The sequence below is a fragment of the Linderina pennispora genome, assembly GCF_002104995.1.
Source record: "Linderina pennispora strain ATCC 12442 chromosome Unknown DL89scaffold_5, whole genome shotgun sequence".
Classification (NCBI taxonomy): domain Eukaryota; kingdom Fungi; phylum Kickxellomycota; class Kickxellomycetes; order Kickxellales; family Kickxellaceae; genus Linderina; species Linderina pennispora.
In genome coordinates this window covers 207,863-234,212 of record NW_024468253.1, presented here as the reverse complement: position 1 = coordinate 234,212, position 26,350 = coordinate 207,863, and the positions used below count along the sequence as shown (strand labels likewise).

The window sequence follows — 26,350 nt, the reverse complement described above, 5'->3', positions numbered from 1 at the left end:
GCAGGGGTGTTCAAGCTCAGCACGCACGGTTGAAATTTTTTGGTTCCCCACTTCCCTAATCTGGGATGAGCGGGCGCGGTCCAGGTGACGTGGAATCAGCAACTTGCGCGGTGACCTGGTTTAGTGACATGGCGCTGTGCTTGGGTGCTATGTGCGCTCACGAGTGACAAGGGCCAGAGAGGCTTTCGTCAGCCCATTAAACAACTGCATTTTTATTCCGAGAATCGAAAAGCTGACAGCCAAGTCCCCAGTGCAGCCGTCAGAGCAGATGCAACACATGCTCACAATACCCTCACATAGCTAGCCACCAGACAAGCATGCAACAAACGCAACTCTCGAGCCAACAACTAAACCCGTATATGAAGCGACACAGCAGGCCTCAGCTCCTCTATCACTGCCACACCACCCCCTTGTGCTGCGAGATGGGGCTTATCACAGACAGGGACAATGTGCGTAATTTAGGTGAGCTTGTTTCGCTACTGGAAACTGGAAGAAAAAATAGCTGGCGTTATTCCGCACAAGCCAGGGTTCTGCACTTGAAGAAAGTGCAAAAGTGAACAACAGGCGCGATTCTTGTACACATACCTCTATATGTTTATTTGGTGAACAATATTTAAACTGCCATCCTTCTTTGCGACGCTTTGTCGGTTTGTTGTTGTTTTCTGCAGGCGATCAGAGACAGAACGAAGAGAAAATGGCTCGTTACCCAAGGGCACTGGTTGCGGGCATAAATCTTGCCTTTTTGGGAAGGACGTGCCGTCAAACCCAGGCGAAAAGCCAAAGCATGTTCACAGGAGCGAAACAAGGCTGTCTGTGTGGATAATGCTGCCAGCTCCTTGTTGTAAGGGGAATAGTGAGCAATGAGGCTCAATAGGGCTGCGTGTATAGTGAGGGCAGACAGGACCTTTTTTCTAGGTGCGAATGTGCGTGCATGTATGTGTGTTTTTCATGAACGCCACACGCAGCATTGAGCAGATTGTCGATGAAAATTTTGCTTGATACAGGCTGAGACGTCAAAGAAGCACTCATAGTGAGGTTTGCTTGTCCCTAGTTCTGTGGTGCTAGCCACCAGGTCTTCCTGTGCCTTGCCGTTTTTCTGATTGAAACTCAAATTGCCCAAGAGCCGCAAGAGCACAATTGCGCATTCATGCCGTTCTTGCCGCCCATTCTCGTCCTTGATTCGGTCTACAGCAGCTGACCAGGACGCCTGCGTACGCTTAAGGTTCCGGGAACCCAGTGCGCCACACGCACTGCAAACACCAACACGCACACGTCAATGGGGGTTTTTTTCTGTAAAACTCATAGATTCGAATCTACGCACCAAAAGCGATGTTTTCAAGCCAAATTAAGTTTCGAGCACAATGCAACTTGTCAACTACGCCGCTCCAATTCTACACGTGATGCTCTATGGTGAATGGTCCGCTCTACATCTTCTGCTTTTGCATTTTCGTTTGCCATTCTTGTCTGTGCATTGCACCCGAGCGTCGCATTATCCGTAAATACACGCTGTTCACATATTTAACAATGTTTATTTCAGTACAAACCAACAGCCTATATATTGCGTTTGTTTCCATTTCTGCATCCAAGCACCAGAAAGCCCTAAGGTCAATTACACAGCCTCCCAGTGTCAAAACTCGCCTAAACCAACCTGTTTGAAGTGTCTGGTCGCTGCACACCACTTGCACAGAATCCTGCCAATTGTCCCTTGCTTGTTTGCCAACACACTCTGAATGGCAACCTGGTTTCTTTTGTCAATAAAGCATGGTGCATTCTGAAATAGAGACACTAGGCTTGGCCGAAAGCAGCGCTCTGAAGATTTGCACCATGGCAATAGACGCCAGTATATCCTCGGCACCTGAGCCCCTTGAATCCGAGAACGACACTACTCCTCCTCCTTTGCAGTTAAAGAGAATCTAAAAGAAACACGCAGCACACGTGGCGCTCATTATTGGCATGTGTGGGTTGATCTGAACACACTACATTTGGCTTGCAAATATATGATGCTGGGAAGTATATATGCAGATTCGACTTTTTCTCTTCAGCATTCATTGTGCTTATTCCATGCAACCACTAAGACACCATGTGCAGCGGTGTATGCCTTGTTAGCTTCCAAATACTAAATAAGCAGCTGTGAGCATATATGTAGACTAACAGAAAAGGCGGATAAAAGATAACTAGGAGTCCGGCTGGTTCCGGGCCTGTTTTATATGGTTTGGCTGTTGTCACGGTGGCAACCGAGCTTTTCGGCACTCCAATGTCAGTGTGCCTTGGCTGCAGCGTTAATTTATCGCGTATACAAGTAGGCCCAAACGCACCAAGGTTGGGGGGCGGGGGCGAAACAGGCACCTATTCGCTCCGCTCCTTGCTCAGCGCAGCAATGATCTGGTGCCGCGCACGCCGCACCGAGGGCTCCAGCATGGGCAGACCAAAGTACACGGCCATCTGCGCCAGGTCCTCATCCGAGACCATGGGCGGCGACTCGAGCAGCGGCACCCCGTTCTCAATACTCGACTGGTCCAGGCCGCCGTCAAACGTCGAGTACCCGTCGTCCGACTCGCAGCCGACCACCGGCGTGTCCTGCTGGCTCACCGCCCCGCCATTGTACCACTGATCCATGCCCGAGTCATTGACGACCTCGATACTGCCCGAATGCAGAAGGTGCGCCAGATGGTGCGCCCCGTGCTTGGCCTTGTAGTGCGAGTAAATGCGGAATATGTTGTAGAACATCGGGAAGTTTGGCACAAACGGGACCAGCGAGAACAGCGCCGTGAATGGCAAGCAGTACGCGCTCAGCTTCATCCACCGCGAGTGGTACGGCTCGCGCTCCTCGGCCAGCGTGCGCAGCTGCTTCAGGATGTCGCTAGAGTCAAGGAACCGCGGCGCTATTATGTCCACCTGCCCGATCATCGCGCCTTCGGCCTTGGTCGGCACCTCTTTCATGAAATACTCCTTAAAGTCGATCTTGTCCATCATGCGCTCGCCGTACGAGTGCACGCGGCCGCGCCACGAGTCCTTTGGGTGGTGCGCCCAATTGTTCCACTTCTCCGACGCGGTCTGCGCCCACCGCGACAGCCGCGTTGGCGTCACATTTGCCGGATGGCAATGCAGCGCCCACTGGCTGCGGGTAATAGGAATAACGAAAATGCGCATGAATAAGTTTATAATTAGAGAGAGAGGTGGAGGGGAGGGCGAAATTAGGAGAGGGGAGAAGCAAATAGGCAGGCGAGGGGAAGAGGTGAAACAGAATAGAGAGAAAAGCAATGAAAAAAAAAAAAAAAGTCTGGCCCGGACTTTCCTGGCAGCTTGCTTTGAACAGCGATTAACCTCACCTGGTTGTATCAAGAACCGGGCTTTACCGTCCTCTCCCTCATCGCGAGCCAGCGCCACGTCACCCATGTGCAAATGGAGATCGTCTGATGGGTGCGCATCGGGTTGCATCGATCGGTCAGACACCAGGCGTCATTCTCCCCTTGTCTGCCAGGAGGAATCTCCTAGCTCATACTCTCCCCGCTCTGGCTGTGAACAGTGGGGAGAGTGACGTCCACTGTGGCCGGGAGATATGCAGCGCATGATGATGACATCCTTTCAGGCTGAACCCTATTCCAGACAATTGTTCCCCCCGCCTGCTGGATCAAGAAACAAAGACGTGTTGAAACAGCAAAAAAAAAGGAGAGGTAAAATTATAGACTGAGGGGGGAAATAACAACAGCGCAAGTTTGCTAGGCCACGCGCCTGTCTCTCCGCGCCCTCCTGACCATGAGCGCCGCACATACAAGCGCTGCTCCGGCCAGTGGGCCAGAGACCTGCCAGTCCTTCAACAGTAGGACAATCCGCAGCTCCAGCTGCCCAATACCGATGGTGGCCAGCAAAAAGGTCGACAGGACAAACCCCAGACAGACTGCCAGCAAAGCCAGAACCACCAGCCCGCCTAGAGTCTCCGACCACGACACATTTGCCTCAGAAAGATGCAGAGCCGAGGGCTTGCTGTCTAATCGCACGCTCAGTTGCTTCTTAATTGCCAGCATCGCGGTAGAATACAAGGAGGAGGGGACAAGCGGTACGGCAGGCTTAAAATGCAAAAATAAACGTATCTTGTGGAAGGCAGAGTGGAAACAAGGAATGCAGAAAGAAAAGCTTGACGTGTGCGGACCTTTTGCTGCTTTATAAAGGGCTGAGGAGGACTGAGGCGTCCAGTGGACAAGAGCCGGGAATAGCGCGTGCGCACAGAACCCTTCTTGTGCATTCAAAGCGCAGGTGCTTTAAAGCAGCCGGCGCCCCCTCGGAGTTCCACGTGTGTCCACCGTTGATGCAGTCAGAAGTCGCAGATGCACTTTACAGGGAGGCGTGGCAAGCTCCACTGGATGGACGCGATCTACAGAGATTGTGACGCTGCTCATGTGAGCAGTGCGCAAAGTCCGCAGAGCAAGTTGTCCAGATAGCTGAAAGGCAGCGCGAGCACTTTGGAGTCCTGTGGAGGGAACCGGCACACCAGCACCATAGCTGCGAGGAGATTGGAGAGGATTCTATTCAACAACTGGTTTTGTAGAGCAAACAATGATTTTGGGCTATGCTCCCCACTTGTGGCTTCGGTGTCCTTGGCGCGGTCGGCGATGCTTGGCACCGGGTCCTGCAGCAGCAGCTCCAAGACCTCGCGGCACATGCCAGTCACATCTTCATGCCCGGCAGCACCCTCCGCTGCCATATGCACGGCATCCAGGGCGTCAAATGCCGCAGTGCGCACGGCGACATATTTGCCCTCCGCCGCACACGCGCGCACCGCCCGCAATATTCTCTGCATACCGGCGGCCTGTAAGGCGCTGGAGCGCGTTTCGGCATAGACGGCTTGCGTGAAATGCGCAAACAGCGACGCCAGCGCCTTCGAGGCTGGCCACGCGGGTATTCCACACGCCGGTCTCAGCAACAGTGCGCTAGCAGATTTGCCATATCCACAACCTCGCTGTTCCCAAGCGCGCGGGTGTGCGGCAGAGACATGGCGAGCGCCTTGATTGCCGAGGCAATAAGAGCAAGGCGCTGCGGCTTCTGGCGTAGCTCCTCGTCGTCATCGTCGACGTCCATTGCGTTGGCCGGACTGCTTCTTGTCCAGCGACTCGCTGCTCTTGGCGATGAGGCCAAGCAGGGCGGTGGAGATCTCGTGGTAGACGTCTAGAGGGTTCTTTTCGATGAACGTGCAGTAGTGGGTTACTACGGCGCGACGGTAGGAGGTTTCGCCGCGCGCCATGTCCTTTGCCAGCACAGCAAATACTTCGTTGGGCACCTGCTGGAGCCCGTCGGACTCGGCCTGCTGGGAGAGCAGCGGCGCGCTGGCTGTGCACACCTTGACCAGACATCCTAGGACGTGCTCCTTGCCGGGCCACACGCGGCCCTGGGCAGCACTGAGAAGTGCCGGCACACACAGCTCTAGCAGCGTGCGCACGCAGCCGAGCGCCGATGCCCTGGCAGTATCGGTAAGAGTGTCCCTGTAGTTGCGCTCTAGCGTTGCAGCAATGTCGGCAATTGCATTCGGCGCCCTGGATCCGCCTCGGCCAGCTGTCGCCAGCAACTTCCTGAACAGGCAGCTCCAGAAGGTCCCGCAGGTGCTTCTCAACGAACCGGCCCGCCCGATCCAAACGTATATTCTTGCCAGGCACTGCGGAAGCACTCGCGAATGGACTCCTGCGGGTCATGCGAGCCAAACAGCACAAACGAAACCGAGCCCGGCCCGCTGGTGTGCTCGCGCAGACGCTCAGGCGCCTTCTGCGCCAGCTGCTCAAGAACAAGCCCGGCAACCCCGCGCACATCGCTTTCGTACTTGTCGAAATACACCTTCTGCAGGTGCTTGAGAAGGTTGCGCAGCATATTGGGCGTCACCATTGGCGCCATGTATCCGAGTGCTGCCGCCCATGCCTGGCGCTGGATAGCCGAGCTTTCGGTCAGCGAGCCGCTGACTGCCTTGGCCAACGCCGCAGCGTGCGGACGTACCAGGTCCGGCCGCTTCACACACAGCGTGACGAGTGTGCGTGCGCAGCCGGCCCGCGTCGGCAGCCCGACACCGCGTCTCACCAGGGTCTGCAGTCGGGGCACAAACTCGCTCATGCTTTCGTCATTGAGCTGCTCAAGGGCTAGCTCGACTCCCTGCATGATCGGCGATGCTTTGACGGCGCTGAGACGGGCGCTCTCGAGCTGGTCCTGCGAGATGTTGTGCGATTCGGCATGGAATGTCAGGTAGTTGGCAGACTGCGGCTCCATATTCGACAAGGGACTCGAGGAGCCGCTCGGCGATGTGTGCAGCGAAGCAAGTCAGGTAGTACCCGCTGGACTTGCAGAGCTTCAGGAGCAGCATCAGGCTGAACGTCCTGACATCCTCAGCATCCGACATCACGCCCTTGTCGACTAGGAACGGCACCACGATCTCCAGCACCGCGTGGGCGCGGCGGTCGCGCTCAGACTCGCGCGGCACACGAGGGGTGCACCACGTGACTGTGGCATTGGCTAGCGCCTGGCAGGTCTTCAAGCCCGCCTCCCGCACGCTGCCCTTGATATCATCGAGCGAGCGGAAGGCCATGCGCCAGATGCGCTCCAGGTACGGGACGACGAGCTCCGGGTCAGCACCCGGCAGCGTGCCTGCCAGGGCCGCACAGCCGCTCTCTCGCACACGCCATTCGCGCTGGCCCATGCTGGCCAGACACTCTTCAATGATCGGGCCCCACGACTGCTCAATGACGCTGACGCCATTGCGCGCACGCGACGAGCCATCGTCCATATTGGCATCCTCTGAGCCTGGCCCCAGCAGCGCCCGCCAGATGCTGGTCATGGCGGTGCGGGTCTGCGGGCTCGGGTCGAAGGTGTAGCGGTAGAGCTTGGGGATAATCAGCGCCATGTGCGGCTTCATCGACTCGCGCGCTCGCTCAATGACCGACGCAAACCCGTATGCAGCACCGCGCCGACTGTTCCACACGGCTGTGTGCGATGCCAGCTGCATGAACTGGTACACCAGCGCTGGGTTCTGCATGTCCGACGCCAGCGACAGAATCGACGAGTACGTGGTGTTGATTGCGTGCCCGTCGGGCGTCTGGCCCAGCGTCTGCTCTTCAAGCAATGGCTGGTCGGCCTGGATCTGCTGCTGCAGTGCTGTGTGCGCGTTGGCTGAGCCGGCCTTCTTCCCGCTGCCGCCAAACAGTGCCATCAGCGAATAAACCAGGTCCTCCTTCAGTCCGGCATCCCCCATGTCGTACACCAGGCCCAGGGTCTTTGACGCCGCCTCCTGGGTGAATTCGTCGCGGTCTGTCAGCAGCGAGCAAAGGCATGTGTGGAGCCGGGAGAGCCAGGGCTTGAGCTGTGGCAGGCTCGGGCAGAACTGCACCAGCGACAGCGTCCAGACCGCCACCGCCTGGCGGTCCTGTGGGCTCGGCGACCGGACCATCTTTCCAGTAACCAGCTCAAACAGCAAGTCTTATGCCCTCAGTGTTGGCACTGAGCATATCCTCGTCCATACACCTGCTCCGGTGCAAACGGCAGGATCCAATGCAGCCGCACCAGCGAACACTGGAACCGCCCCAGTGCCATGGTCCAATGCCTCACCGATCCGGAAATGCGCATCCAGCTGTTTCTTGTTTACTGCCGCCGCCGACTGCTGCAAGAACGAGATCAGTCTCGTTCCCTGAGCCACGTTGCCAAGAGCAATGTTGGCCAGGGCTCTGTACGCTGCATCCTGCACCTTCCCGTCCTTGGTTGACTGCTTCCCAATGTCGGCCACAGCGTCCATGGCGGCTGGCGCCCGGGCGTCTCCTGTTTTGCTCAGCTCGCCGATCGCGACGCACAATGCTCCGGTGATCATTGCATGCGTGCCCGTCGTCTTACTAGGCGGCCTGGGTCTCATGCAGCACTGCGTCATACGCCGTATCGAGTATACTACCTACATGGGAGATCCCGAGATCTGCCCATGTCTTGCTGAGCGTCAAGCGAGCGGCGCAGAGCCCATTCCCGATATATCCCAGAGCAAGGATTGCGCCGCGTTTCTTATCAACCAAGTTTGGGTGCGCTGGCTCCTTTAGTACCGAAAGCAGCTCCTCAAGCTGGCGCGCCACGTCGGTATTCCAGAACTCGCAGTCCAGCGTATGGCCGCTGTCTGTGGCAAACAGCCTTGCGGCATAGATGGCCGCCAACAGCTGCGCCGCATACTGCTGTGTAGTCTGCTGGCGTGAGCTGAGAAGACCAAGGAATACCTGGCGCTGGTCGAAGAACGCCAGGGCGGCGTCTGGTGGGCCGAGCGACAGGAAGCTCGACCAGGCAGACCAGAGACCGTGGCAGGACGCCTGCCTCGAGCAGATGCTGGCTGGTTAGCGCGAAGCTCAAGACTCCCGTCCAGCTGGCCAGACCGGAGCTTGATGAGTTGCCATCAGCAAGTCCTGCCAGCGCCCTGCTCATGCTGTTGCGCTGGAGCTCCGTGGCCAGTTCACCGCCGTCGTTGACAGCCTCGGTATCTAGGATATCCAAGACTACTGCCGGGTCCTCAGCCTTGAGCTGCGCCATGCCCTTGGCTAGTAGCAGCGACCGGCCAAACTCAATCAGACCGCCATATACACTTGGGTGCGCTGCACCTTGCCGACTGGCGGCAGACTCGGCTGGCAGACGGGTGACCTCAGAAATGCGCTCGATAGATGAACCTAATCGCGCCTGTGGTGTCAGGCAGCAGGTTCTGGTCGCGGGCCAGCATTCCTGGAGGAATCGCCAGCCCCGACTTGGCCAGAGGCCCTAACTTCGCGCTCGGAATCTGCCAAGGCGAGCAGGCAGATCCACCGCGCGGATACATTGGCAAATGGGAACGCAGCAATTGCGTACCTCAGCGCACAGTACCGTGCCTGACGCACTTCGTTGTTGAGCTGTGCAGGTCAGGAACAAGATAAGCTCGCTCTGCATCTGGTCTGACGTCCCCGATGACTCGTATGCAGGAAGCATGGCCAGCAAGGCCTCCTGGATGCTCAGCCGTACATTCGGAGACTCGCGGTCGAATGCCTCAAACATGGTCTTCAGATGCGACAGGTCGCCAGAGAACGACTTTGGCACACGCTTGCCAAGCGATCCCCAAGAGACATACGCCAGCCCTCTTATAATATCGTCGTCTAGTCGCGCATTCAAGCTCGCTGTCGCTTCTTCGTTCAGGATCTTACGGATGCCCTGCATAAGAATCGGCACTGACCTGTCAATCCTGTGCCTGCGGAGCCATACGGATCACCCACTGCATAAACGCCACTCCCTGGCGTCTCAGCCTGCTAGTTGTTCCAGCCCCAAACAAGCTCTCGAAGACCACACGGATCCAGTCCGGGAACGTTGCTGCTGCCTTGGTAGACCGGCAGAGAATGGTAAGAACCTTAAGTCTGATCGGGGCCGAGACCGGCGTCCGTCGCACGTCTGGTGCTGTCTCGGGTACGCTCCCGAGGAATATAGATAGCATTGCAGACACAAGCGACCCGGACTCTGTGTCCAGCGGCCTGAGCCGCTTCAGGGCATCGTCGCTGCGCGTCACCACATCAGGGAAGTATGCATCGCACCCAGCGCATGTCAGCGCCAGAAACCGCATTTCGTGGACCTCCTGGGCGCATACAGACGGGAATGCAAGCTCAGAAGCCAACGATTCTCAGGAAATTCATCTTCAGCTGCCGCATCTGCTCCCTGTCCCCCACCCACGCAGCCTTCCCGTCGTTGGTCAGCGTGCTCTGCGCCTGCGGGCTCAGCCCAGCCGCCAAGCCATCCCCCGACGCTGGTGTGAACAGGAACAGATCGGCGGCCACCGCCAGCAATGCTTTAGCCTGATCGGCCGATTGCGAAAAGTCTAGCTTGCGCAATGACTCATCGGAGATATCCGTGCTGCGCTGAACGACCGTCATCAGCGCTGATGTGACTATTTTCTTGGGTGCGGCTTGCCAGCTACCCATGCCAGCCAGAAGGAGCGGCAGTTTGTCCAGCAGGTCCTTTGGTAAGTGCACGCTCCACAGCCGTCGTCACATACATAAGCTTGAAGCTCTGGGAGTACGCCTGAACTGCTGCTGCCGCCGAACGTGCTCTGGAAAAGGGCGTCTGTTGGGATCGCCACCTGCGGGTGGCCGCGTAGCTTCTTGTTAATCTGGCCTAACAGTGCAATAACCTACAAACCACGTCTATTGAGCTACCAGCCAGGTCACTTATCTGCGAATGCTTCTCCTACCATCAACCGGAATCCTTACCTTGGCACGCACTGGTCCGCCGGCAGTGTCGAGTTTCTCAAGTAGCGGCACCAGTAGCGTGGTGACCAGCTTCTGCAAGCCGTCATCGGAATTGGCCTAGTGCAAACCGCAGCTCAAGGCTCTCCAGCAGCTCTACAATTGCATGAAGCCAGCATTAGCTATCCATTGAACAGTGCCGTGTTTATGCTCAGCCAGTGTCTCCTGGTGTTCCGGCTTCAGGGGGCAGGTACGAACCTAGATCGGACGATGCGCTAGACATGCTTAATACTGGTGTATGGTCTGTCAAATGAGCAGCTTGAATAATAGAATGCAGAGGAAAAAACTGTAGCAAGAGATAACGAGATAACGAGATATGAGTGTTTTAGGTGTAGGAACAAGAGAAGGGAGTCGCTTTTCGCCTCCTATGCTTTATATGAAAACTGAGGGCGGCCGGTTTAACAGCCTGCAGAGAGCAGTTGCGTAATCGCAAGTGGGTTTCGCCAGGCTCGTGAAACATACGTAAGCGGTAGTCGTCATCAAGGGGGAAAAAGTACGCGTTTGCTTAAAAATTCATAAAAGATTAATTACTGATGTCAGAAAAATACAGCTAATGCCACTGGCGCAGCAAATGCAAATCGGAAAGGTGTTCGTTATATGTACGCGTGAACACAAGCTGTGTGCACCCAATGGTACGAGTTGCAAATGCGCCCTCACAGTACGCAAAATAGTACTCCCATTTGCGCCGGAACACGTCGTTATAGCTGGCAGGTTTGTTCCGCAGACTGCATATCACTCTTCTCGCTGTCGATCTTGGCAAGCTCTATGCATTGTCAGCTGACTCACTTGCGTCCAAGGTGTTTAGATCGCGCTCCTGCAGGATCAGCTGGGGGTTCTTGGGAGCAACCTCGGACAGGACCTTGTCGTATCCATGCAGGAACCGCTCGCGCCACGCACGCAGTGTGCGTGCATAGTGGTCCGGGAAGTTGGCTGCACTCTCCAGCATCAGAGACCCCTTGCTGCCTTTGGTTGCCGCCGACACCAGCGCCGACACGCTCGGGCAGTGGCCACCTGGGAAGATGTGCTTGTTGATGAAGTCGACGCTGTGCTTGTACGCCTCGTACCGCTCCTCGTTCATTGTGCTTGCCTGCAGCACCATCACGCCGTGGTGTGCGCTCAGAAGCCGGCTGCACTGCTCAAAGTACACCGGCAGGTAGTCAAATCCCGACATGCTCCACCATCTCCAGCGAGATGATCTTGTCGAACTGGTACTCGGCCGGGTCGAGGTTGCGGTAGTCGATCAGCTTGATCTCGATGCGGTCGCTCATGCCAGCCTGCGCGATGCGCTGCTCGGCAATTTCCTTCTGCTCGGTGCTCAGTGTGATTCCGAGAACGCGGCACCCAGTCCGCTCGACTGCCTAGTAATGTGTGGGAAATGTGCAGTGTGTTAGTGGTATGTCTATGCTGTCAGTGTGGCATGTGCATGTGTATGTACTCTCTGCCGTCGCCATTTTGGCTCAACCTGCAGGTCGGAGGTGGGGGTGTCCTTGCTGTCGCTAGCCCAGTCGACAGAAGTCCAGTCAACAGCAGCCCAGTCGACAGAAGTCCAGTTGATAGCAGCCCAGCTGATAGCAGCCCAGTTGATAGCAGCCCAGTTGACAGAAGCCCAGTCGGTGCCAACCCAAACGGCACCGAACAATTGGCCAGCACATGTGTGCGAGGGGAGGCGCTGGGGTAACAAAATAAACATACGCAAAGCCTCCCGCCATAAAAAAGAGAGAGGAAAAAGCATAACCACGTCGCCAAGAGCGCTGGCGACAAACACAATAAGCACAATAGCCGGTTTCCGGAACCTACCCGCATGGAAAGCGAGCCCCAGCCGCACCCGAGGTCGAGCACGTAGTCGGTGGGCCGCAAGTGCGCCTTGTCGATGAGCATATCCAGCTTGCGGATCTGCGCCGCCTCCAGCGTGTCGTCGGGCCCAGCCCAAATCCCACACGAGTACGTCATGGTGGCATCGAGGAACATCTCAAACATCTCGTTGCCCAGATCGTAGTGCGCGCTGATGTTGCTGGTGCTGTTGAGCAGCGAGTTGCCGAAGCGCGTGTTGGCCAGATACATCAGCGAGGTGACGATGGGCGAGGCGTTGGACGAGTCAAGCACATCGCGGTTGTAGATGTAGAAGCGCACAAAATCGACCAGGCTGTTGACAGTGATTTCGCCAGCCATGTACGCCTCAGCAAAGCCCAGGTCCTGCACCAGCATCAGGCGCACCCAGAACTGCTCACTGAGGACAGTGATGACGACGTGTGGGCCATGGTCGGAGGAGTTGCCAAAGGTCGTGGACTCGTCACCTTCGACAATGGTCAGCGAACCGATGGTGGCACCACGTAATACTTGGGAGATCTGGCTTTTGACAGCAGGAATGAGGTAGGTCCATGATGTGCTGAGCATCGAGCGACTCAGTTTGCTGAGCCCAGAGTCGATAGTACAGAGAATGGTGGCTTTCATGAATGAACCTGTGGACCTCTTCATGGAGTCCAGCAGGCACTTTCCCTCAGCAGAGGCCGGCAATGCTTGCTGGTCAAAGGAGAAGAGGGCATCCATTGCATGAAGTAGTATCGGTTAAGGAAAGAGACTTTGTGTAAAAAGTGTAAACGAACAACGCAGATGAAGCAACCAGAAGGCGCACAAAAATAATGAAATGGTGGGTGTGCCCTAGGCTCTGAGGAGGGTTGCGACAGGGAGTCTGGGAATGGGTGTAGAGAACAGAGATGCCAGTGCCGAGAAGCGCCATTCTTATAATCCATGCTGAAATCCTTCTCCTCTAGCCGTCGCCTGTTTTAGCCTGGCAGTGCAACAAGAAGTCGGGAGAGTGCCGGTGCATATTCCCTTGGTACACAAAACAGGGTTTGGTAACGTGTGTGGGAGCCGGGCAGAGAGCAGAGTGGCAGGCAATATGGGCATAGAAAGCAAAATGGAAAGTACCAAAAATACTCTCGGCACAATTGTGCAGCTGTGAGGTGCCCAGCCAGTCGTTTCAGGGCTGCATAACCCCCCTGCCACCCAGAGGTTTCTCGGTTGGCACAATCTCTTCTTCGGCTTGGGAGATGCAGCTGCAACGTGGACACCTGGGCTGCCAGAACGTAGGAGGCTGAGAGCAATTCGGATTGGATGGGGTATGCGAGTGGTATGTAGGATTTGCACAGCAGCTGCACATAGTACTTTGAAAAAGTATGCGAGTGTCTTCAATTGCGCTACAAGGTTTTGCGCATTTTCTTATTGCTCTTGCTCCTCCTGTTGAACAAAGGTGGCGAACACAATCTCTAGACGTTCCGCATCCCGCTGGATGTACAGAGCCGATCCCGCCATTTTGCCTCATTGAGCACTTTGAATATTTGCGCTCAGAACGCCACCCTGCTCTGCACTGGTGTATGTGTATCCCTGCTGGTGTTGGGACTATGGATCGGGTGGCTCTTCAGAAGCTGATCTCCTTCTATATCCCATCAACGTGCAAATATGCAGGACCTCAGCCAACGGGTTCATATATGTACAACGGATTGCAGTTTCATAAAGCGCAGCCACTTGTTGGCAATCGGCGATGCCGAAGCTGCCAACAAAACGACATCATATCTGGCACGGACATCGGGCTCAGGGCAAGATACAGACCCTTAACCGTATGTCATGTTTCTCCCCTCTAGCCGTCTGCATGTTGGTTCTCATACCCGTGCCAATTCTGTTCGGCAACAGACACATATCATCATGTGGTGTAGTAATACGAACCGAAGAGTTCTGTGCGAGCCTTTGAATCAATGCACATGCGCTCTACATCCCGGCCACTGCGTGCCGGCTAAGCTTGTATATACGGGCCCACCCAATGAGCATGCTAGGTGGTAGCTGTTCCGCATTCCGAACCCGTGCGAAGAACTCTTCGGCAGTTGCTGCATGTCGGGCTCTTCGGCAAGTATCTGACCATGCATCCTGCTGCAACTTTCAACATTGGTGTGAGGCAAAGCAGTTCGCAATTTCTACTCCCTCTTCCACCTTGGTTTCTAACAATGGAAGCTGATCCTCAAAGACAGGACTCTGCTGCATGCTGCAACATACGTATTCAGCACATATGGCTACATTCTTGCCGGGAATGCCTTGCTCCGCGATGTTGAACAACTCGAACAAACCAGCACGCATCATGCATGCTATAAATGTGCGCCGATCCTCTGAGATGCATCAGTCAGAGGCAAGAGAACAGATCTGGCCACTCTTCTCTTGCTGACCAGAAAAAATCGAAATAGTGCATGTTTGCCAACACGAAGTAAACAACCTTCCAAGCAAATTTGTTTTGCCTCTTGCACTTTTCCATGATGGTTCACTCAATTCGAGTCAGTATTGCAGCAAAAATTGACTATGAGGGGGAGCCACTGGGTTCTTCCTACAAGATACATCCACACATACTGACTCCACACTCATTCAGATACGCCCCAGGAAGGTATTTCTGTCGCCACTTCATTGCTATTGTGTCAGTTCAAGAAAATATTTCGTATATTGGTGTGCTCGGTGCACTCCAGAAGATGATGCACAATTGGCTACAATGCCATTTGGGCAGAAACTAGATGGCCCAGTATCTTTGCGCCCACCCCACACCTCTTGCCACTAACAGCAATCCTGCGCTCCATCTATATCTTCAGCAACAATCAACCTTTCGAGTAAAACCTTGTGTTTATGTGGCAAACCAGCTGAGCCATATGGCTGAAGTGCTCAAGGCTTGTTGATATCAACACAGGTGTCCGAGTACAAGCACCTGGGCTAGACAGCTATAGCAAAAAACGTACCTGTCAAATGAATGCTATCGATTTTCATTGTTGCTGCTGTAGGAGCTTTGCCAATCTGTGCTTCTCATCGGTGCAGGCAGGATGGCAAACACTGGAGCCACCGCTATTCTAGATTGAATGCATGCAGCGCTCTATGATCATGCTCGGTTTGTGGTACTTGTATGGACTTTCCAAATTCAGCTAGGATGCCACTATTTATTCGCCACATAACATTGCAGCTAGTGATCATTGTATATCACTTGCCCGCAGGCTGGAAGGTGGGCTGAAATGAGCTTTTATCAGGATTATGCTGTGGCAGTATGCAGCACCCACGAAATGGCGGGGCTATACATCTTCCCGGAAGCCACTGGTTCATGGCAATGAAACAAAGCCAAGGTTCATTGCAAACAAAAGCCTTTAATGCCACTTCATAGCACAACGCATTCTAGCGAGGGCGCAGCTGGTTTGCGACCGACTTCCAGGTGTACCTTCCAGAAATCTGGCATTGTGGCAAACCATCAACGCGTCATTGATGCACCCATATATATATCGCGCAGATGTTGTGTGCCTGTGCTTCGATGGCGCTGGCTGATTGTTCTTCTTGAACCACCAGCTGAGGCATTATTCGAGAATCACGTTTTTGCAATGTAACGCCTACAAAATACCATATACATTGTCTACCAAATTCCTCAATTGTTCCATGTCCATCCATCATAAAAATGAAAACACAAGCGCTGTGTGCTGCATAAAAGTTGTCGGTTGAAAAATGTGTAACAGTACCCAGCAACATGGCTAGCCAGTGCACACCTTGACAATCGCCGCACTATCGTACGCTTCCAGTAGGTGGACACTGCGCTTTGTAGACGTAGCGAGGCTGGACAGCCCAGCCACACAAGCATGCAGCTGTACTGAGGATTGATGCCTGCTGAATGCTGCAGTTTTCAAAAATATGGATGCTCTGCTTTATTCATTCCGGTTGTTTTCCATGCCTAGGATAAACCGCTTTCGGATGGACTCAATGAACACAGCTGCCACACCGAATACAACATCATAGCCTGACAAAACATTGGCGGGTTGCAAGTGATACCAAACCCTAGCAGCGATTCTGCTCTACAAACGCAGCGGGCCAGAAAGCAGGGTGGGTAACGGCGTATTTTTCCTTCCAAATTCCAATCCCCATGGAAGATAAAATTAGCTCATTTAGTAAACAACTCATGGCTAAATTACATATATTGTCCTGCGCCTTTGGGATAAGACTGGCCTGAGCTACCACCAGCTCGACCCACTCCGCCAACACTAGTAGAAACATGGTGGCCAAAGCTGCGGCGTAGGCGTTATCAAAACGAAATAGCTTTACCTGCCAGTCATTTTACGGCAAACATTGGCCCGGCGGCAGTTTGCGGGTGGCTAGCTACAAGATAATTGACGTTCCATTTTTGGACTGATTCCGCCGCAATGCGTTTTGGTCTTTTGCTAGGCGGTGCCACTTTGCAAGCCTTCGTATATATGAGAAATTTCTCTATTTTGCCTGAGAAAATGCGCTGGATACTGCCGGGCATTTTCAGTGCAAATGATAGGTGTGATACCACTGCCAGTTTTAATACCTCAAGGCTAGCATGGTAGCTGGTGTCAGATGAGCGACAGTGCAGTCTAATCATATGCTATTCGAGGCTTCTTGAGGGTACTCGGTGGCACTCAGTGGCATTAGAATACTATCACAAGATGTACCTGGATTGGACACTCCACCTCAACCCTTCAGGAACATACACCTAGGACACTGCTTTCCTTCTTGCCCATTCAGTCTCCCCGTTTAGAAATGCTTGTGGAAAATGTTGGCAGGCCCGGACTACAATACATGCAAAGTTGAATAATAGCAATTTTCTGCACATTTGGTTGAGGTGCGCATTTGAGTCACTCGATAACAATTAGGCATTCATACCACGACAATAACCCGCAAGCTGTCCCGTCCACCACTGGATGCTTACTATTTGCCTGTCAAGCCTCGAGCCTTCAGGATGGAGAGTGCACAGCAGACCAGGTCGATAACAAACTTTGGTTTCGCCATTCTGAATCTACAACCACCGAGGGTATGTGGCAGCTGAACTGGTAGCAAGTAGTATAAATATCTAGTGGTTGCCTCTCGCCACAGATCCCGCATTCCACATTCCTACTTCCATCAACCGACAAAACACCCTACTCGTGTAACCGGCCCTTTACTCATATCTTTTCAGGATACTACGCCCTACCCCTTATCCTTCACGACTACACACATCCCCTCTTCCCTCAATTATACTTCTGTCCTCTTTGGATTGCATTCTCTTATAATGACCGCCATTTACAACACTCTGTCTAGCATTGCCCATACCACTACTGGCTACCGCCTCACGGACATGGTGCTTGACACCATCGAGGCTGGCTTCAACAAGCTGAGCCGCATGATGTTTGGATCGTCGTGGTCATATCTTATCCCTGCTGTCAAAGAGCAGATTGCTCAGGCCCTCAGTGGAGCTAATGTCGGCTCGCTGACCATCGTTGAAGGTGACGAGTCCACGACCTTTGGCAACTCCTCCGACCATGGCCCACACGTCGTCATCACTGTCCTCAGTGAGCAGTTCTGGGTGCGCCTGATGCTGGTGCAGGACCTGGGCTTTGCTGAGGCGTACATGGCTGGCGAAATCACTGTCAACAGCCTGGTCGATTTTGTGCGCTTCTACATCTACAACCGCGATGTGCTTGACTCGTCCAACGCCTCGCCCATCGTCACCTCGCTGATGTATCTGGCCAACACGCGCTTCGGCAACTCGCTGCTCAACAGCACCAGCAACATCAGCGCGCACTACGATCTGGGCAACGAGATGTTTGAGATGTTCCTCGATGCCACCATGACGTACTCGTGTGGGATTTGGGCTGGGCCCGACGACACGCTGGAGGCGGCGCAGATCCGCAAGCTGGATATGCTCATCGACAAGGCGCACTTGCGGCCCACCGACTACGTGCTCGACCTCGGGTGCGGCTGGGGCTCGCTTTCCATGCGGGTAGGTTCCGGAAACCGGCTATTGTGCTTATTGTGTTTGTCGCCAGCGCTCTTGGCGACGTGGTTATGCTTTTTCCTCTCTCTTTTTTATGGCGGGAGGCTTTGCGTATGTTTATTTTGTTACCCCAGCGCCTCCCCTCGCACACATGTGCTGGCCAATTGTTCGGTGCCGTTTGGGTTGGCACCGACTGGGCTTCTGTCAACTGGGCTGCTATCAACTGGGCTGCTATCAGCTGGGCTGCTATCAACTGGACTTCTGTCGACTGGGCTGCTGTTGACTGGACTTCTGTCGACTGGGCTAGCGACAGCAAGGACACCCCCACCTCCGACCTGCAGGTTGAGCCAAAATGGCGACGGCAGAGAGTACATACACATGCACATGCCACACTGACAGCATAGACATACCACTAACACACTGCACATTTCCCACACATTACTAGGCAGTCGAGCGGACTGGGTGCCGCGTTCTCGGAATCACACTGAGCACCGAGCAGAAGGAAATTGCCGAGCAGCGCATCGCGCAGGCTGGCATGAGCGACCGCATCGAGATCAAGCTGATCGACTACCGCAACCTCGACCCGGCCGAGTACCAGTTCGACAAGATCATCTCGCTGGAGATGGTGGAGCATGTCGGGTTTGACTACCTGCCGGTGTACTTTGAGCAGTGCAGCCGGCTTCTGAGCGCACACCACGGCGTGATGGTGCTGCAGGCAAGCACAATGAACGAGGAGCGGTACGAGGCGTACAAGCACAGCGTCGACTTCATCAACAAGCACATCTTCCCAGGTGGCCACTGCCCGAGCGTGTCGGCGCTGGTGTCGGCGGCAACCAAAGGCAGCAAGGGGTCTCTGATGCTGGAGAGTGCAGCCAACTTCCCGGACCACTATGCACGCACACTGCGTGCGTGGCGCGAGCGGTTCCTGCATGGATACGACAAGGTCCTGTCCGAGGTTGCTCCCAAGAACCCCCAGCTGATCCTGCAGGAGCGCGATCTAAACACCTTGGACGCAAGTGAGTCAGCTGACAAATGCATAGAGCTTGCCAAGATCGACAGCGAGAAGAGTGATATGCAGTCTGCGGAACAAACTGCCAGCTATAACGACGTGTTCCGGCGCAAATGGGAGTACTATTTTGCGTACTGTGAGGGCGCATTTGCAACACGCACGCTTGGCTGCACACAGCTTGTGTTCACACGCACCTACAACGAGGATCTCAGCGACTACCGTCTGTTGTGATGGAGCATCGCTCACTTTGTGTTGAGATCCTCTGTAATTACTTCAACCTCTGTCCAGCTATCTTCATCGCAAATTTCAGTTTGGCTCTCATTTCAATGTATTACCTTTTGTTAAAGCATTCAGCTGCTCTATGCAGACCATGCGGCACTACACATTTGCGCTGCCTATGCTGCTCTGTCTGCAGTTTATTGCACTGCTGCTGCATGTCCGGCAATGATCTGCATTATCGACCTGCCTAAAATGTCAAATGGGAAACTATTGCTACGGATCCGCGGCGCAGCATCATACAAAGCCTATATGGCCATTCAACCCTTGAATGCTTGTTTGAACAGACATATATTCACAGCAAACCCCTTGTCCATATATGGAACCAATTTAACGGAAAAGGGAAGAGAGAAGGCGGTCCGGTTGTGTGCGTGCATTTTGATTGTCAGAGGCGAAAGTACGTGTACAGAAAGAGGATAGTGCCGGTTTTCAAAATGCAGGCAGGGCGGACATAGCTTGGGGGCGGCTCTGAGATTCACCTGCAGATTGTGTCGCGACATCCATATGCCACACACTCGTCAAGGTCGTATTCCTGAGGGATGTTTGCCCACATCATCAAGGCGCTGTCTACAGGATGCATAGGCAGGAAAAGCGTATAATCGTATCACGATTTCAGCTTGGGTGGCGAGATCCCAAATGCAGTGTCTGTTTTGCAAAACTTACTTTTCTGGTCCTTCAGGTCGACTGGATACACGCTCTCCGTCAGGAACATCCAAAAATGCCCGTTGTTGCACGCCTTCAAGCACTCGGAGCAGGGCTGGGTTATGTGATACCCAATCTCATTTCCACTACGTAGCTGGACAATAGCAATGAGTTTCAAGCAGACATGAGAGCATGTGGCTGCCCTGAAAGCACAGTTTTTGGCGCAGGCAAGGAGCGTGTGACCAGATTTACTTACCACCCTAGGCAGGCCACGTTTCGTATTTTGCACCTGCATGACCGTGTTGTGTAATCCATGCCCACCAGCTGAATGCGCCTAATAAAACAGGACGAAGAATGTGGTCAGTTACGAGCATTTTTGTTGCGATATTACAATATATAAGCAGCACAATTGTAGACTGGACTACTTACAGCATTGGCGGCATGTCCGTCGAGAACAGCTCGATTCTGTTGTCGGCAAGCAGCAGCGCCTACATATTGTAATCAGCAACTCTAGTACCCAGAAGCCCAATAACTGCCATTTCTAATAGCATTTAACCCCATGTGAGTAATGCGAGAGGCATGTTCCGGGCCATTATTACGGTTTGATCGGGAAAATGTTACTATGCGGGACACAATATGAATTCTGAAACCGCAGCAACGTGATCAGACAGGAAGAAAGTGTGCAAGGTGTCTGCATGGGTGGGAGAATGGTATGAAATGCGCAGTTCACCATGGTCTTTGATTAGTCGCAAACACACGTGTATCACTAAAGAAATACTTACCCTCATGCCTCTGCTGCACACGTTGTTGTGGCAATAGCGGCAGTACAGTCGACATACGCTTTTTGAGCGGGACGGATGAGCGTTGCTAGGCGGACATGTTGGTGGCATGCTATGCACATTCACAGCTGATAGTCGAGAGTATAGATCGAGCTCAGAGCTGGTTCTGTGGCCAGATGTCGAAACTGCTTAATAAACAAGAATACTAAAGAGCTTTTGGGGCCAGCGGAGATAGCTTGTGCTTTTGTTTTTGTAAAGTGCGAAATAGGGAGCTGGAAAATAGTAGAGGGAAAAGCAACCTGCCAGACGTCTTGGAAAGTGCCTCTTAAACGAGCTGCAGATGGGACTCAAGCAAAGAAAACGTGGGGTATAGAGGCAGCGACGGAATTGGTTTAGCTCACGCGAACACGGAAAGACATTGATCGCACTCAGAGGCAATGCGTCCATGCGAGCACAGCTGGGTTTTTGCAGAGACACATTGGCCTGTTGCTCGCCTCCTTTCAGGCAGACAGAGTTTTGCATATGGCCTTGATCATGTGTAGCCTGGGCAGCATGTCCAGCGCATCAGCCAGACCCGGAGCATGTGCCTTTTTCGGCTGCGTCTCGGTTCAAGCCGCCTGTATTTTCTGAGACATTGCATTTCATGCACTGCAGCTGCGCACAGACAGACCTAGTCCGGGTAAATCAGATATCTTCATCTGGTAATCACCAGCCGGCATAGTAATTAATTTATTGCAGCCATAGCCAATGGGTGCTGGCCAGCGACTTTTCGCACCGCATCGCTCCTGGGCAGTGCCAGCACTACAGCGACCCGCTGCATTGCAGGCCAAATGGGCGGATTGGGCTAAAGCATCAACAGCCACAGAGGCTTTTACTAGCTTGGCGTAGACCTGGCTTCGCGAAGCAGCAGGCATACATTCTCTGTGATATTCGCTTGCAAACCTTCTTCTCTCCTCCAACTCACTGGTTTTCCCTCCTTTTTATTTCTCTGCATTCAGTAGCCGTTGCACGCATACAACCTCTGCAGTCTACGCTATTCTGGTCATTAATACTCTCTGAGCCACAAAGAGAGCTGCTTCTTGTTCCCAAGCCGCACACAAACAGGGAGGAAAGAGGACCACCACCACCACGCAAAACAGAGCAGAGGACTCGCAGCTCGCTCTTTCCTACTTTATTCGCAAACCTCCTTTTTTTCTTTTACTAAACTGATTGCATCGTTGCTCGCAATTCCAGAGGCATGGGTGCAAAGTACACGTACGACGAATCGGGCGTCACATTCTTCTACTATGCGCTGACGGTGCTTAGTCTGACTGTGGTGCCCACAACGCTCTACCTGTTGGTAGGCAACAAGGGCTCGGGCGAGACTATGAAGCCAAAGACGCCCAAAGTGCGCACGCGCAAAGTCAAGAACAAGTCGTCGATGCCCAAGATCCGGGCCGTTCTGCTGGTTGTCGGCTGGGCGCTGATCTTTTTGCTCTCGTACAAGGTGAAGACAACCGAAGTGGCAGAGGCAGAGTACTGGGACCCGTTCAAGGTTCTCGGAATCGACAGCACCGAGGACTTCGGCGACTATCAAGCGGGCGTTCCGCCAGCTGTCGATGAAGTGGCATCCGGACAAGGTCAGCGAGGAGAACAAGGAGCTGGCTGGCGAAAAGATGGCAGAGATTAACCGCGCGTACAAGACGCTGACGGACCCTGAGGCGCTGGAGAACTACAACAAGTACGGCAACCCTGACGGCATGCAGGTGCAGTCGATGGGCATTGCGCTGCCCAAGCTCCTGGTTGAGGCACACACATCGCCGTTTGTGCTGCTTCTATACGGGCTCATGTTTGGCTTTGTGATGCCATTCTACGTTGGCCGCTGGTGGTACAACTCGACGCGCTACCAGAAGGACCGTATCCTGAACCCGACCATGGGCCTGTTCTTCAAGAACATCCGCGAGCATATCACCCAGCGCAACCTGATTGAGCTGCTGACCGCTGCCACCGAGTTCACTGAGGACGACTTAAAGTACCGCGAGTCCGAGGACAAGACTCTGAAGGAGATTTCCGAAAATGTGCAGCGCGTGTCTCGCCGCCATGCTCTGGAGATCTTCACGCCGTCCAAGAAATTCACGAGCAAGGATGCCGTGGAAGGCCAACAGTTCTGCTGCATGCGCACTTTTTCCGTGTTCAGATCGACGATGCCGAGCTTGCCGACCAGCAGCAGCAGATTGTGATCACGGCACTGAACCTTGTGCACCGCGGCCTGCTCCAGATCTCGACTGGCCACAACTGGTACAACTGCTCGACGCAGCTGATGAGCATTTCGCAGATGCTTGTTCAGGGCCTGTACATGTACGACGCGCCGCTGATGCAGCTGCCTGGCATCACGAACGAGAACCAGCCCAAAATCTACAAGGAGAAGAACGTATACGGAATCAACCAGCTGCTGCGCCTGCCTGCCGAGAAGCAGCGCGAGGCCCTGAATGTGCTCGGTGACAAGCAGTTCGAGGAGGCGATCCAGTACGCCAAGGTCATCCCCAAGGTCGAGATTGCGCGTGCTCTGCTCACTGTGATCGGCGACCAGGTCATCACGCCGCTGTCGATTGTAACGCTTATCGCCAAGATCAAGGTCACAAACGCCCGCACCAAGGCTGTGTCGCGCTTCCAGGGCGCCGACATCGAGGAGATTGCTGACGAGGATACGGCGGCGATCGAGAACTTTGTGTCAAGGATGTCCAAGAACGAGAGCAAGGAGACTGCGCCCGAGGTATACTGCCCTTACTTTGCCGGCCGCAAGGAGTCGCAGTGGTGGGTGAGCTTTGCCAACTTCCAGAGCGGCAAGCTGGTGGTTCCTCCTATCCGCGTTGCCAACCTGGCTACCGAGCGTGTTGTGTCTGTGCAGTTCCAGGCACCCCCGCAGCCGGGCACATACACGTTCCAGCTGCTGGTCAAGAGCGACTCGTACTATGGTTGTGATGTGCTGCAGGAGATCCGCATGGAGGTTGCTGACCGGGCGACGCTTCCGGCTGAGGCCCCTGTTGAGGACGACATCTCGGAGCCAGAGGACGACTCAATCGCCGCCCAGATGGCGCAGCTGCGCGGCCAGCAGGCTGGTGGTCGCCGCAACGACGACGATAGCTCTGACGAGGAGTAGAGATTCATATGCAGTTCTATCCTTTTTTTTTACTTTTGTTCCTTCCATCTCTATCCTCAGCTTTTCCCCCAAGATGAAGCCTTTCAGAAACACAAGCAGTGTCGCGTTTCTTGATCGCTTCCAGCTTTCTTTGATCCCACACTAATTCTTTGTTGACGTGGTTTTTCGTCATGCCGACTGAGGCACAGAGGATAGGCTGTTTCAGTCCTGCAGGCTTGTCGGGCCTATTTTGATTCCACTTGCTCCTTTTTCCAAGCTACTCCAACCTGTGAACAAATGACAGACATTCGCGAGTATATTGACTCCCCACTCGACGTGATCAACAGGCTCTTTGGTAAGCGGGAGGTTGCCAGCTGACAGGCGGGGCAATGTGTCAGACCTGCAACAATTTCCTTCAGGAGTGGAATGCGCACGCAAAAAGCTGATCACTTCAAACCTCTTTAGAGAGCCACAAGGCTAGCGTCGATGGTAGTGGGCACACAGCTGCTGCAGAGATTGGAAAGGTGGTCCAGGCGGACTTCCAGGACATGTTCAAAACCCATGAAAGTCTGGGACCAGATCCCGTTAGTGAGTGGATCATGGAGCAATGTGAAGCCAGCAGACGCTTGTACGGTTCCAGTGTATGGTCCAGGATCCGGGCTACGGAGAGGAGCTTCACCTATCAGCTGGCACAGGTATCCAAGGATGGCGAAAAGATGCACAAATTCTCCCATTACACTGACCGAAACCACGAGCTGGAGGAGGGCTGGGAGATCGACTATTCGTCGCCGCACAATGTATTTACCGAGAAGGAGGTCGCATACTGCGTCTCTGTTCCAGGGCAGCGCAGTGGAGTCGATGATGCGATGCAGATGCTGAGCGTTGGTGGGACTCAAGTCTGTTGGCGAAAAGTATCCGCTCAAAGGAGAGCCACATGTTGCAGCGCTGGTGAAGTTTTATGCGCCAGCACATGCGCCCCGGGCATCGCATCTAGTGGATGTGGTGGGCGTTTATGAGCCTGGGTTCAACTCGAAGAGCGAAGATGACCAAGGCGAGTGGCCGTGCATCCATGCGATCTTCCATACCGAGGGGCTGGATACAGAGTCGGTGGAGCTCTCAGCGAAGGAGTTTGAGCAAGGGCGTGACCTGGCACTGTCGCACTTGACGGCGGTCCTTGGTGGCGATCAGCTGGCGGCGCAGTTCCTGCTGCTGCACCTACTGTCTTGTACCGCCAATGTACAAGGCGCCAAAGTCGGTAAATACTCGCTGAATCTGATTGGGTTCCCGTCACAGGCAAGCGAGGGCTCGGGCCGGTTTGCTTTGCGCAATTCCTCCACCCGTCGCATCGCCGATGCGCTCGAGCAGCTTCTGCCGCGGGTTGTCGAGCTGCCGTTTGATCTGAAGCTGCTGAATGGCGCGGTGTTTGTGCCCAGTGCCGAGTCTGGAGATCTGCACTCTGGAGTTTTGCAGCTGCCGGCGGGCACTGAGATCATCTGCGACGAGACTTGTCTCGACGAAGGTACATTGGGCGAGCGCGGCGTCAAGAATCTACATGCACTGCAGACAGTGATCATAGGACCAGTCTGTCAGCTTCCAGTACCCGTACCAGCCGGTGCCGATGGACACCAATGTTCGAGTTCTGGTGCTGTCTGCGGGCAAATCTATCCTGCACAATGACTGTGACGTGTATTTGAGCTCTGAGTTATGCTCTCTGCTGGCCAAGACACAGGACGAGCCCCCTGTGGTGCTTGATCCGCTGCACCGGGACCAGATCCGGCAGTATCTGGCGAATGCTCGCAATCTGGAATTCCGTGTCCCGCAGGCCGTTTCTGAAAAGATCTCGGAAGAATATGCGGAGTCGCGCAAGCAGGCGCACGCTACTGGCGCAAAGATGATGACGCAGACCGAGCTGTCTGGCGTCATCACCGTGGCCCGCCTGGTGAGCATCGCCAAGGGCGAGGCGGAGCTGACAATGGAGTCGTGGAGCGAGGCCAATGAGCTGGAGCAGGCGCGCGTGGCCCGCAACAGCCAGGCGAAAGCCTGCAAGCAAGGAGCCGGCGCGGTAACTGTCAAACTGTTGTTGAATAAATTCCGCAATCCACCTTGCGAGATCCCAATTCCGAGTTTTTCCTAGGCTCTGTCGATCGTGACCGACATCTGAGGACTGGAACCGTCATTTTTCTCCTTTTAGAAGGTGCTTCGTGGGCTCTGTAATCACCGGTCAGCCGGGCAGGCGGCAGTCAGACAGGCGAGTCTGCAGCAGCCGCTATGCCTGGAGCATGCCGCTGAACCTGGTGTGCAAGGGCGCGGCTGGTGCTCAAATGAATAGCCGTTAGAAATGGCCTGTCTGACGCAATGCCGGGGCTAGACGTGGGATTGCGCAGAGCCCGCAGCTTTCACGCTCCTGTCTGCGCGAATTGCCCAGCAGCTGGCAGCGGGGGCTTTTGCTGGCACCTGCGCGCTATAGCTGAACTGCATTTTGACTAGCATGAG

At 54.3% G+C, this 26,350-nt stretch overlaps 8 protein-coding genes across 8 annotated transcripts; 4 read left to right on the top strand and 4 right to left on the bottom strand.

The window, feature by feature from the left end:
- Nucleotides 1-2,346: 2,346 nt before the first annotated feature.
- On the bottom strand, nt 2,347-3,150 carry DL89DRAFT_256740 (uncharacterized protein; the record flags this gene model as incomplete). The annotated part of the gene is made up of 1 exon (XM_040885469.1): nt 2,347-3,150. The coding sequence occupies one exon, from the start codon at nt 3,148-3,150 to the stop codon at nt 2,347-2,349; it is 804 nt and encodes a 267-aa protein (XP_040744107.1).
- Nucleotides 3,151-4,578: 1,428 nt separating this feature from the next.
- On the bottom strand, nt 4,579-9,620 carry DL89DRAFT_266736 (ARM repeat-containing protein; the record flags this gene model as incomplete). The annotated part of the gene is given in 12 exon segments (XM_040887205.1): nt 4,579-4,884; nt 4,923-5,052; nt 5,162-5,528; nt 5,630-6,234; nt 6,254-7,449; nt 7,579-7,865; nt 7,894-8,277; nt 8,300-8,605; nt 8,664-8,737; nt 8,757-8,838; nt 8,897-9,205; nt 9,237-9,620. Coding segments are annotated over 12 exon segments (4,387 nt in total), but the record flags the coding sequence as incomplete, so codon positions are not given.
- Nucleotides 9,621-10,786: 1,166 nt separating this feature from the next.
- Nucleotides 10,787-13,089, bottom strand: DL89DRAFT_266732 (cyclopropane-fatty-acyl-phospholipid synthase). The gene is made up of 4 exons (XM_040887204.1): nt 12,054-13,089; nt 11,426-11,614; nt 11,039-11,388; nt 10,787-11,017 (listed from the first exon to the last, which is right to left on the bottom strand). Exons 1-4 carry the CDS (start codon nt 12,801-12,803, stop codon nt 10,807-10,809), a joined length of 1,500 nt encoding a protein of 499 aa, XP_040744105.1. The 5' UTR covers nt 12,804-13,089; the 3' UTR covers nt 10,787-10,806.
- Nucleotides 13,090-17,406: 4,317 nt separating this feature from the next.
- DL89DRAFT_266728 (cyclopropane-fatty-acyl-phospholipid synthase) lies at nt 17,407-19,245 on the top strand (the record flags this gene model as incomplete). Its single annotated transcript, XM_040887203.1, has 2 exons — nt 17,407-18,039; nt 18,479-19,245. Coding segments are annotated over 2 exons (1,400 nt in total), but the record flags the coding sequence as incomplete, so codon positions are not given.
- Nucleotides 19,246-19,624: 379 nt separating this feature from the next.
- DL89DRAFT_266727 (uncharacterized protein) lies at nt 19,625-21,009 on the bottom strand. The gene is made up of 5 exons (XM_040887202.1): nt 20,743-21,009; nt 20,390-20,448; nt 20,217-20,294; nt 19,982-20,106; nt 19,625-19,885 (listed from the first exon to the last, which is right to left on the bottom strand). Exons 1-5 carry the CDS (start codon nt 20,848-20,850, stop codon nt 19,794-19,796), a joined length of 462 nt encoding a protein of 153 aa, XP_040744103.1. The 5' UTR covers nt 20,851-21,009; the 3' UTR covers nt 19,625-19,793.
- Nucleotides 21,010-21,976: 967 nt separating this feature from the next.
- DL89DRAFT_292183 (uncharacterized protein) lies at nt 21,977-23,878 on the top strand (the record flags this gene model as incomplete). The annotated part of the gene is made up of 3 exons (XM_040890269.1): nt 21,977-22,273; nt 22,317-22,868; nt 22,916-23,878. 3 exons carry the CDS (start codon nt 21,977-21,979, stop codon nt 23,876-23,878), a joined length of 1,812 nt encoding a protein of 603 aa, XP_040744102.1.
- Nucleotides 23,879-24,090: 212 nt separating this feature from the next.
- DL89DRAFT_135506 (uncharacterized protein) lies at nt 24,091-25,174 on the top strand. The gene is made up of 2 exons (XM_040883363.1): nt 24,091-24,212; nt 24,323-25,174. Exons 1-2 carry the CDS (start codon nt 24,155-24,157, stop codon nt 24,871-24,873), a joined length of 609 nt encoding a protein of 202 aa, XP_040744101.1. The 5' UTR covers nt 24,091-24,154; the 3' UTR covers nt 24,874-25,174.
- DL89DRAFT_135497 (uncharacterized protein) lies at nt 25,175-26,172 on the top strand. The gene has a single exon (XM_040883361.1). It carries the CDS (start codon nt 25,476-25,478, stop codon nt 25,989-25,991), a length of 516 nt encoding a protein of 171 aa, XP_040744100.1. The 5' UTR covers nt 25,175-25,475; the 3' UTR covers nt 25,992-26,172.
- Nucleotides 26,173-26,350: the final 178 nt, after the last annotated feature.